At 42.6% G+C, this 11,695-nt stretch overlaps 1 protein-coding gene across 2 annotated transcripts; it reads right to left on the minus strand.

Moving 5' to 3' along the window:
- Window positions 1-1,352: 1,352 nt before the first annotated feature.
- Window positions 1,353-10,177, minus strand: mysm1 (Myb-like, SWIRM and MPN domains 1). 2 transcript variants are annotated; one of them, XM_031311616.2, is made up of 21 exons: window positions 10,049-10,177; window positions 9,767-9,839; window positions 9,601-9,671; window positions 8,361-8,435; window positions 7,997-8,081; window positions 7,772-7,870; window positions 6,951-7,506; window positions 6,533-6,585; window positions 6,327-6,496; window positions 6,114-6,244; window positions 5,172-5,275; window positions 4,987-5,064; window positions 4,804-4,886; window positions 4,665-4,719; window positions 4,462-4,512; window positions 4,121-4,195; window positions 3,836-4,024; window positions 3,618-3,750; window positions 3,395-3,500; window positions 2,192-2,249; window positions 1,353-2,048 (listed from the first exon to the last, which is right to left on the minus strand). In XM_031311616.2, the coding sequence occupies exons 1-21, from the start codon at window positions 10,102-10,104 to the stop codon at window positions 1,710-1,712; spliced, it is 2,640 nt and encodes an 879-aa protein (XP_031167476.1). In that variant the 5' UTR covers window positions 10,105-10,177; the 3' UTR covers window positions 1,353-1,709. The 2 variants fall into 2 exon arrangements, with proteins under 2 accessions (XP_031167476.1, XP_031167475.1); XM_031311615.2 differs by having other exon boundaries at window positions 6,327-6,585.
- Window positions 10,178-11,695: the final 1,518 nt, after the last annotated feature.

Here is an 11,695-nt window from a genome sequence, read left to right on the forward strand (position 1 = left end):
CCTTGTATTTGCAAAATACACACATCTCTTCAAGAAATCAGATTTTACTTCTGAGAGTGACTGACACTACTGTTTTATGTTACCACATAAGCAATGTTATTACATGTGAATGTGCCTTTTTCATGTTTTTATACACTACCTCACTTATATGGCAAACTCTTTTTTTCATTTCTGCTTAATAAAGATACCGTATACTTGTATTTGAGCACCACTAATATATAGCTTTATATCAGCGGTACTCAAATAACTGTATACAAAGTAAAATGTCTGCAGTGTCACTTCTCCGGTTGGGTTAAACAAGTGATATCTAAATTAGGTCAGGTTGCATTGGAATGTAAAGAAACTGGGGTTACACTTTACCTGAAGGTATCTACATAAGAGTGACATGACACTGTCATGAACGTGTCATAAACATTATGACGTAACGCTTCTTTTAGTAAGTGTCATTCGGTTTTTGTTTTGACAAGTTATGGTTAGGGTTACGGGTCATGTGTCATGACAGCGTCATGTCACTCTTATGCAGATACCTTCAAGTATTAAGTTACCGAAACTGGATTAAATTGCACCTGGGTCCAGATTTGGATCAGAGTCTGTGTATTGTATATGGGCTATATACTGTATACATATAAATCTAATGGAAAAAAATGATGTGAAATGTAGAAATGAGGGTGGAATGCAATACCAGATAGTATATTACTTCTTCTGACTTTGAAAAGAAAGCAAAACCATTATTACAGAAAAAAAGACTGCGTGCGAATCTGTAGAAATTTCCTGTTTGCCGTTTCTGTCAGTAAAAGCACTAACCTGTCACTTTCGTTAAGCTTTTTTTTTTTGTCTCTATCCAAATAAATGTGGCGTCTGTGATTACAATAAAACAGCTAAACTGGCAGTCAGGTGTCTGCAGGATTGGAAATTAACTTTTGTGTCCCCCTGCTACTCAATAGATTACCATTGTTTTTTTAGCTGGAGACTGAATCAAGTGCAGCAGCCGCTTACATATTTCACCAGCCAACAGCATTTAGCTAGATGTTTGATATAATAAGAGAGAATCTTAAAAGCCTTTTACTAAAATGATACACTATAGGAGGTATGTGATGTATTAAAAGGGGATTTAAAGGGTTTGAGTCCGGCCCTGGGCTCTTTGCTGCACCTCTTCGCCTCCCAGCTCCCCTTTCCTCTCGGTCTCTGTCTAAATAAAAGCATAAATGCCTAAAAAAAGATTTTTTTAATGAGAAATTGGAGATAAACACAGGTAGGAATGTATTTGATTATCTTCAGGGCATATGCATAATGGATACTCTGGTACAGTAGGGGGCTCCTATAGGAGGCTAATAATTACAAATCCCCATTGACAAGTTTAGCTTATTTAATCTTGTTGCCATAGGAGCAAGCATTTCCCTAAATTGAAAGGAAACTGTGACTTCTTGACATTCTCTTATAAGGAAATGTGACTGACATTTTGTCGTAATCGACAGCACCTTACAGCACTATAACAATTTAATATCGAGCTATTACAGTAATATAAAAGACAACAAAATAAGAAAATATATTTTTATGTTTAAAAGAAACCTGCAGAACTGAGAAAGTGAAATGCTTTTTTTCCCATAAAATGTTGGAAAAACTAAAGTAAGTAAGTAATACTGATACAAAACGTTGCTGTATTTACATAGAGGTTATTCTTTTGAGAATTAGATGAGATATAAGGTCCATCACAGTAAATAGTCATGTTCAGTCGACAACACAGAGCCCAGATGTAAAACTGTGCTGCTGTTTGTGTCTGAGTTTGTGTCCGCGGGCTGTACACTGCTATCTGAAGCTCTGCCAGAATCCGGATCAGAGTCTCTTCCTCCCTCCTGGGGCCTTTCCTCGCTCATCAGCTGATCAAAAGCAAAGTCGTCTGAGACTTCTGGTCTGGATAAGATAAAAGATTCCCCCTCTTCCTGCTTGGCAATAAAGTCTGACTGGAATAGCGCCTGGATCTGGGTGAGGAAGGGGTCTCCCTCCTCATCTGGCAGGGGCTCCAGGTACCTGGCCAGAGACGACAGCATCTAAAAAAGGAGGTGATAGATGGAAGAGGTCAAGTGAAATGAGACAAAGACAATAAAGCAGTAGAAGCAGAGGTAAATCAGTTAATGAAGCCAGAAGCCACTAAGATGTGTGAACAGTGGGCAGACTGATCAGCTGGACAGACCTTCTCCAGATAGGTGAGATGGGAGTCTTTCCGGAACAATCTCTCCATCTGCACACTCCTACCCAGTGTAAAAAAAAAAACAACAGTTCAGATACTCCAACATTAAATGTAAATGGACTGTTCTTATATAGCGCTTTTCTAGTCTTAACGACTACTCAAAGCGCTTTAACATACTACAGGAACCAAGGAGGAGCCAACATTAAAGCGTAACTCTCGCCAAAATGCAACCTAGGGTCTTTTTGTGAATGTACCCGAGTCAAACTTTCGTTTAAAAGCATATGTAGGACGGAATCGCCACTTTTAAGTTTGACCGTATTTTTGTTTTTTGGTCAAATGGCCTTTTGAATGGGAGTGCTAGGGGCACTTTTATGCTAGCCTCAAAATAGTTATTTTTAAAACACTAAGAAGGCTCGACACAACATGAAACTTTTCTCGAAGTATGACCAGGGGCTCTACACCTTAACCAAAGCATTGACAACATTGTTTGTGTACCCCGAGTTTACTAAAAAGAAAGGTTTTCAACAACTCACCGTAGCTCTTGTTGTTTCCGGCTGCTACCACCTCGGCAGTCAAAACGAGTCGATATCCGAATGTGAATGAACGGACTCCATATGAGGCTCCTTTTTCAACTACGAGGTCAATATTGTTTTTCAATAACGACAAAACAAGAAATAATCATGGAATATGGAACTAAGCTTTAGGAGCTTTCCATCTTTACTCTCCTCCCTGTTACGTTGCATTCAGAAATCGATTGTTTTTGACTGATAAAATGGCTGCGGCCGGAAACAACAAGAGCTACGGTGAGTTGTTGAAAACCTCTTTTTAGTAAACTCTGGGTACACAAACAGTGTTCTCAATGCTTTCGTTAAGGTGTAGAGTCCCTGGTGATACTTCGAGCAAAGTCTCATGTTGTGTCGAGCCTTCTTAGTGTTTTAAAAATAACTATTTTGAGGCTAGCATAAAAGTGTCCCTAGTACTCCCATTCAAAAGGCCATTTGACTGAAAATACAGACAATCTTAAAAGTGGCGATTCCGTCCTAAATATGCTTTTAAACGAAAGTTTGACTCGGGTACATTCACAAAAAGACCCTAGGTTGCATTTTGGCGAGAGTTACGCTTTAAGCTTTACTAACAACTTGTTCCAAATCACAAAAAGGCAGAATTAGTGTCAGGACGACCACTGCAGTCTTGTTTCTCACTCACCCGGGGGTTTGACAGTATTTGTGGATGATCCACTGAGCTCTCCTCAACGTCTGTTCCCAGTCTGGAATGTCTTGTGATGACAGGAAGTCGAACCGGTAGGGCAGCTCTGGGGTAGGAACAGAAAGAGAGACAGAGGATAGACCTACATCGTGTCCTACATCGTCAGCTTGATATGAACTGTTTTAACGTTTTGAATTATGTCTTTGCGTGTGCTAAAACATACTCTGTGGGCCTGAAGGCTCCTGGCTCTCTTTCACCAACAAGCAGGTCGTTTGGGAGTGGGGGGAGGGGTTGGCTGGGTCATATGGACTCACTATCATCCCGATGAAGGGGGCTCCGCCACGTGAGAAATAACTCTGGAACAAATCAGGACAAAGAGAATCAGATCACGTGCTCTCATAGACTCACTCCAGTGGGACTTCTTTCATTTCATCCTTTTACCTGGAACTGGTCCTGTGTGTCGATGTCCCGTACTGAAGGGTTGGGGTGGAAGGTGGGATGCGAGTGGTACCAGCCCACCACACTGAAGCCCAGCGACGACAGCACGTCACAGGCCTGTGTCTGAGACACCGGGTCCATCTCGCACTGCAAACCTGTACTCACGCTGTTGCACGGCTCTGCTGCACAGATCTGCATAGATACACAGAATCGTTTGTAAACGCAAATGTCAAAATACTTTATATAGCACATCAAATCGATCTCTCCATTGTCCACATTTTCCCCTACCTTTAACACTCTCTCTTCCTCACTGAAAGTTCCGCCTAGCAGGCCAATGACTTCCCCCCGCGACACGTGGGCATGCTGTCACAAAACATTTGATCATTTTTGGAAGATTTAAATAAAATAAATGAATGACCGAATGAATGAGACAATTGTTTCACATTTTAATATTATAACTAAAACAGATAATCATGTATTAGAGGCCTTACAGGTCAGTGAATTAACAACATAAGTCAATTCATAGTGCATGCAACACACTGAAAACATTTTCTTCATGAATAACTCTTAACATGTGTGATACCTAAGGGAAAATACATTCAGCATGTGTGGTTGTGTGTATGGCATACCATGTCCATTATGAGAAGAGTCTCTGCACACACAATAACCTGGAATGGTTCCTTGGTGAGAACAAAGAGGACATTTTAGTACTTATTTAACTTATAGTGAGGTTACGTATACATGACCTCAGATTAAATAAGTGGTGAAACTCCCATCTTGCAAGAAACATTGCACCACTGGTGACTGATTGATGGGATAAATGGCCACTGACCTGCACATCCTCTCCAAAAGACCTGCAGGGAATCAACTGGAAGGGATCAAAAGACCTACAAGGAGGAGTGAAAGTAGTTACACATATAGAAATATGTAATTACAAGGTTGTCGGAAATTCCACACTCGCTCGCACTCACCCCCTGAATCTGGAGATCTTGCAGGGTTTCGGCTGCTTCTTCATCTCTTCTCTCCGCAGAGCCAGCTCCTCAGCACTGAGATGCTGATGAAAACACCGTAACAGTACATATAGTCAATGAGAACTCACCAAGTGATCAATACTTGTGTGTGAACAACTGCAGTGTGTGTCTGAGTGTCCAAACCTCGTACGTCTGTCCCTCCAAATCTTTAGAGTCGCGCCAGTTTCCCCATATGTCCCGCACGCGGCGCTTCCTGGTCCGCTAAACCGTGCAGCCAATCAACAGTTAGCTCAAAGTCCAGCAAACTCATGGTTCAGATGCTTGAGGTTTGGTGTCTCTGTGGGAGTTAGGGGGTTATGGGTACCTACCATACTCTGCAGCCTCTGGGCGAGCTGGTAGGCCTCAAGCACGTCTTTGCCCTCCTTGTGCTTGGAGCGGTCCACCACCTTTGGGCGATTATAGACTGCTTGCTCTACGAGAGAAGAGGCAGAGCTCCAAATGAAAAGGGAAGACAGATTTCTTTTAAAAAAAGGACAATTCCGGCGCAAAATGAACCTAGGGGTTAATAACACATGATTACCGAGTCGACCGTTCTCTGCGATCTGTTTTCATGCTAATCGAATATGTCTCTAGCTTGAAACAAGCTACCACAAACCGCTGATTAGCTTATAAAGCTAGTCGTAGGGGCAGAGGGTAAAGTAAAACAAAATCGCTATTTCTATACCACTAACAAGCCTCAAGTAACTCAACTTTGTAAGTGTACAAGTGTGACAGTTTATTAAAAAGATAGATTATAAAGACAGTAGTGGTCATGTTTACATGCGGGAGCCTCGGGAAAACAGTCATGAGCAGTCGAACGACGAACGCCGCGCAACCAGTAACCAGTAGTATAGCTCAAGCACGGCGTTCGTCGTTCGACTGGTCTTGACTGCTTTCCCAAGATGGCGCCTGTGACTGTCTTTATAATCTATCTTTTTAATAAACTGTCTGTACACTTACAAAGTTCTCAATGCTTCGGTTTACATGTAGGGACCCTCATTGTGCTACCGTTGACGTGTGGAGATATTTTGAGCCTTGTTAGTGGTATAGAAATAGAGATTTCTTTTCACTTTACCCATGCCCCGACGACTAGCTTTATAAGCTAATCAGCGGTTTACGGTAGCTTGTTTCAAGCTAGAGACAAATTCGATTAGCATGAAAACATGTCCCAGAGAACGGTCGACTCGGTACACGTGTTATTAACCCCTAGGTTCCTTTTGCGCCGGAATTGTCCTTTAAAAGAAACAGAAGAATGCCGTCAGTAAAGTTACCGCAGTTGAAGTTGATGGCTCCAATGAGCTCCAGGTAGGTGTGAATCCTCCCAATGCAGTTGACGTCTCCGCAGTTCTTCAGTCCAGGGCGGACTGACGTCTTGTTTAGGTACTTGGGCTTGCTCTTCATCCTGGTGAACAGAAGAAGTAATGAGCACTTCTTCTGCAGCACGCTCTTGACAGAAGTTACCAAACATGTTTTTAAGGTTTTACCATTGATCCAGGATGTAGTTTCGGATCCTAAGGTATCTTTCAGGAGTCTTGGATGGTCGTCCCTCAAAGAACTCTGGGATTGCTTGTTTCTCATCCTCAGTGGTGGTCTCCACGTCCATCTCTATTTCCTGTTCAGGGGGCTTAAGCTCCTCCTCTTCTTCTTCTTCCTCCTCCTCCTCCTCTTCCTCTTCCCTCTCCTCCTCCTCTTGGTCTTCTTCTGGTCTATCAGCTGCACTCTGCTCAGTCTTATCAGCAGTATCTGGGGAAGCAAATAGGAACCACAGTGTAACTTCACAAAAGCAAGTAAGGTGGCCGGTTAGCTCAGTTGGTAGAGCGGGCGCAAATATGCAGAGGTTTGTTCCTCGACGCAGAAGGTCAAGGGTTCGAGTCCGACCCGTGGCGGTTTTCCTACATGTCTTCCCCCCTCTCTCTCCCTGTTCATATCTCAGCTTTACTATCTAATAAAAGAAATGCCCAAAAAAAACAAAGCAAGTAAGGGGCATCATCGTGAGGTGGATTTACAGTACGAGTCAAAAGTTTGGACACACTTTCCCATTCAAGTGAATGAGGAAGTCCAAACTTTTGACTGGTACTGTACATAAAAACAGCAGGCGTGAGTCTTACCTGTGCCATCGCTACAGGCCTCTTCCAGTGGACCAGTCTGTGCTGAGCTATCAGACTGGGAGCTCTGGCCTTCGTTCTCATCGCTCATTTGCTCCGAGTCCGTCTGAGCCCATGCTGGAAGGTCTTTATGAGGGAGTGATACTCTCTCGTTGCTTTTCACGTCCAGCCCAGTCACAATGGTCTTCTCTAAGGAAGGTAGGGGAGATGAGGGTCGGGTACTTTGTGGAAACAGCGAGGTGTGGCTGGGTTGGTCCCTTGTCTCAGTCAGACCTGCCTCTTTCTGCTCCTCCGTGTCTGTCTGGACCTCAGTGCCTGCTAGCTGCTCTGGCTCACAGAACTCAGTCTTCACAACAGCCTGCGGCTCGTCGTCACCGTCGCCGTCCCCATCGTCGCTCAGGTCATCGGTGATGTCTACCTCCTCGTTCTCGTCATCAGAAAGCTTCTCTATGCGGACAGTGTTTGTCAGAGAGGATGCACGACTGGAGGTGGGCTGGGGTGGTTGTAAGTGCAGCGCAGGACCTGCAGAGGGAGCTGCAGCTCTGGGTTCTGATTTAGCCTGGAAAAAAAATAAATACAGATGACGAAAGACATTGTTTATTCTTCATTCTTATTTCCCAATCATGCTTGAGGAATGCGTTCTGGTTGTGAAAGAGTTTGAATAATGAGGAAAGCACAAGTTTAACTGTGGGATACTACAATTAAGCTTGTACTGACAAACTGAAACACCCTGAACGCTGCTAAGAAAATCAGGTCTAAAGTCCTGTAGTGGGCACTTGCCGTTAGCAGCAAAACAAAAGGTTGAATGTAAAGCAAAGTCTCACCTTGTGTTTAAAATACTGCCTGGCATAGCTCTTGACCTGAATGACGGAACGGCTACCCACCAACTTGGCAATCTTAGTCCACCTTCGACCAAACTGAGCCTGCAGAAAAACACAACATAGCCACCTAGTATTTTAGACAATACTCTCACATATACAACAAGTATTACATATGTTATAGGCCTGTTCAGTGTAAACCTAAGATGCCCTGAGCCAAGGGAAGCTCACCAGTCCTTCCTCAAACAGTTCTTTCTCCTGTTTGGACCAACGAGAAGAGGTGCCTGAGGCAGAGGCCGACGTCTTGGCTGGAGACCTGAACCCCCGACAGGTAAAAGTGTGAAATGAATGCCAATGACAACATGTACTCTGCTAATGTGAAAGGTGCAGTCAGCGATTCTTATCCCAGCAGTAGCTTAGTCTGTGGGGACTTGCCTTGAGAAGTGGAAGATCGCCAGTTCAAGTCAGCAGTTTGCCGAACCCTCAAACTGCTCCAGCACAATGCACAATGGTTGCCCTACACTACCCCCCTATCAACAATCTTTCTCCAGGATCGCTGACTCCACCTTGAATGCTGGAGGAAGGATTGACTTACTTCTTCACTTTGGGCTCATTGTTCGCATCACTTTCCCAAATGTTGTCAGGAATTCCCTCACCTGTCAGGTAGTATCTACAAGTACAGTTCAGGACCGATACATTTAATACTGAGTGTTATCCGAACTGTGTATTTGGAACAAATGTACCGTGCATTATAGTTCAACAGACAATGACTTAAAAATCAGACAGACAATCTTACAATTTAGGATAAAAAATCTATTAAAATAGTCATTATTCATTTTTGCACCATTTCTCACTGATTATTTTTTTCTTTCTATTTCTTGTGTCTTTAATTTTTGCAATTAGTAGATTCACTTCTATTTCTATAGGATTTCATTAGTTACAGACCGGGGCCGTTATTGCCCATCAGACCTCTGCAGCTTAAAAAAGCTCACTCAGTTGACATTTTTAAATCTAAATTGAAAACCCACCTCTACTCATTATACCAGTGGTTCTCAAACTTCTTTCAATAATGTTCCCCATTTGAATTGTGTTTAAAGCCAAGTACTCCCTGACCAGCAATAGATCTACCAAACAAGAGCCATGTAACTGAAAAACATTTAAATGTTAATGAAAAAAAGTCAGTAGAAAGAAGGAAGTAAGGCAAGAATAGGTGGAAAATAGTATCAAAAACAGCAACAGACTTGTAAAAAAAAAACCACATTAGAAAGAAAGAAGACAAAACTTAGACAAAAGTGACAAAAACCTTGGAAAATGCGGAATTGTTTTTTGAAAAAAGTGACAAAAACTTTGACAAACTTGGATAAAAAAAGACAGTAGAAAAAAAGGAAGGAAGGAAGGCAAGAAGTGGTCGAAAATAGTGACAAAAAGCAACAAAAACTTTGAAAAAGTGACAAACTTCAAAAGCAGTGACAAAAACTTAGAAAAAAAGCGCTCACGTACCCCCAACAGTCCTCCAAAGTACCCCTTGGGGTACACGTACCTCCATTTGAGAAACACTGCATTATACTATAGCTAACCATAACACACCATCCTGTCTGCGTCCTTCACTAATAAACCTTTTCACTTATGGTCTTATGTTGCTGGTTTTGTATTATTACTGCTTAATGCTAAAGTTTTGTTGCTGTCTGTTATGTTGCTTTAATTGTAAAGTGCACTGAGACCATGTATAATGGTGATTTTACATTTAAATAAAATTATATTGATTGATTGATTAGGTCTGCAGTAAAGCTACTGAAGCCATTATGACAATGCATTTGAGGCCAGTGAAAGGATACTGTTCCTCCAGCAGCATCCTCTCGATCACCTCCCTGTTCTCTGGGCTGATGGAGCTGTCCAGCTCCCATGGCTGCACAACAGAGAGACACACACAGAGAGTCAACAACGAGCATTAGCAGTCACACAGGAGTCCGCTGAAGGACTGTTAGCTTCGTGAACTCGTACCAGTATCCCTGCGCTGCTCTTCCACGCAGACTGTATGAACTGCTCCTGGACTAAACCTCCTCCATTCAGCTCACTGCAACAGAAAGGAAAGAAACTGTGGAGAAGGGCCGAGGAGACACCTAGCATCTATCTGACACACGGGACAGCTAACCGCCGCTGTAGCCTCCTGCACCGTGGGGCTACAAACAACGACCAGGTCTCCGTAAACCAGTGTGGACTACAGCACACGAGACCAACAGACAGTATGAATGTTAATTAATTAGTTCCAGTAAATACTCTCACCTAGTACTGCTTTCAAACTCGTCTCCTTCGATATCAACATCCACCTCGTCCTCCATGTTGTTGGATAAACGTAAACAACGGAGAGAGATGGAGAGCGCGCTGGAGGAAAACAGCGTTCAGCTCTGCTCACAGCGACACCTTGTGGTGGGATGTACCAATTTCTATACTGCTCTTTTTTTTCCCTTTTTTCTTTTAAGATTAGTTTTTTGGCTTTTCCGCCTAGGACAGCTAGGTGAGAAAGGGGAGAGAGGGGAAAGAGAGGGGGAAGACATGCAGGAAATCGTCTCAGCTCGGACTCGAACCCTGGACCTCTGCGTCGAGGTTTATCCTTCTATATACAGTCTATGGGGTTTATCGGTGTTTTGAGCCCCCAATGTCTCCTCCCAGGCAGCGCTGCCTGGAAGGCACTAGGATTAGGCAAGGGTTATGGTTATGGTTAGGTTTGGGTTAAAACGCAATGCCCAGGATGGGCGCTGCGAGGGGCACTGGCACAGGGGGGTTAGGGTTAATGAAGTCAACGGTCGCAGCGCTGCCTGGAAGGAGACGTTGGGGGCTTAAAACACCATCGAGCGAATATGTGCGCCTGCTCTACCCACTGAGACAACCCGGCCACTTCTATACTGTTCTTTAATAGTAATATTTAATAATCTCTAATAATCCTGCTGCATGAATGTGCTCCTGTTCTACTTTATCACTTTGATATTGTTAATAGGTCTAAATATTTTTTCAAACAAAGTCACCAAAGAAGTTACTTTTGGTGGCTGATGTTTGATTATTTGTCCCAAAGGCTCCAAGACCCCTGTCTAATGTGAAAGTTGGTAACTTTTCTTTTTGTAAGGTCTAAAGCTCAGTCAAAAGTAGAAATGTCCTGATGCATACATGCTTTACAATTGTTTATTTTATACACTGAATACTACAGTTGCCCAGTGCTCACTACAGTAAGTAGTAAAACCAATTTGAATAGCCAAGATTCTTTGCTTTATGAATATATAGCATGTAACAAATATAATACCACAGGTTCCAAGCAATGAGTTCCTATATTTTCTTTAATGTCTTATTGTATAATATTTGTGGATATGAGTGTCAGTGTCTACATCTCCAGCATGAGCAAAATACTGAGATTTATGTTCAGTTTTCAATCAACAGCAGGTTAGGACAAGTGTTAACCTGCTAAATGTTGCCAACAAGTTGTTCATAATGTGGGAAATGAACATTTTAGATTTAGTACTCAATGTATTTGACTCTGTAATGTTGAAGAATTTCTACAACAATAAAACAATTTGTAAAACATAGAATTTCTCCAGTTCTTGGAATAGTTGAACCACTGTAATCATAATTGTAACATTTCCAACAACACATGAAGGCAGCGTAATGATGCCTTACATGCAGACCCAAAGTGCCAAGCTGGCTTTTATTTTATAGCAAGAGCAAAAGTTGTCCCATCTCAGCTTTCTAAAGCCTGTTGGTGTGGTTGTACTGAAACCTCGATCAGGTGAAGTTAGCAGGACATATCACACGTGCATCGATGTGCTAATGTTGTGCATGTAAAGCCCTGTGGCAAAATCTTATTTCAATTTCAGAGAATCACCCCTTTTATTTAGTTTGTGAGTCAGTCTGTCTTTATGGACTAGGTAGCATTAAGGATTG

Source organism: Sander lucioperca, chromosome 11 (genome assembly GCF_008315115.2).
Source record: "Sander lucioperca isolate FBNREF2018 chromosome 11, SLUC_FBN_1.2, whole genome shotgun sequence".
In the NCBI taxonomy this organism is placed as follows: domain Eukaryota; kingdom Metazoa; phylum Chordata; class Actinopteri; order Perciformes; family Percidae; genus Sander; species Sander lucioperca.

Bases quoted from the DNA above. Each gene is read 5' to 3' on its own strand.
- mysm1 (XM_031311615.2), bottom strand. From the start codon at position 10,104: ATGGAGGACGAGGTGGATGTTGATATCGAAGGAGACGAGTTTGAAAGC. The intron at 8,082-8,360 runs GTAAGTCAATCC...TCGGGGGTTCAG, and splicing joins AATGAGCCCAAAGTGAAGAA to GTCTCCAGCCAAGACGTCGG. The intron at 7,507-7,771 runs GTGAGACTTTGC...TTTTTTTTCCAG, and splicing joins GGCAGTATTTTAAACACAAG to GCTAAATCAGAACCCAGAGC.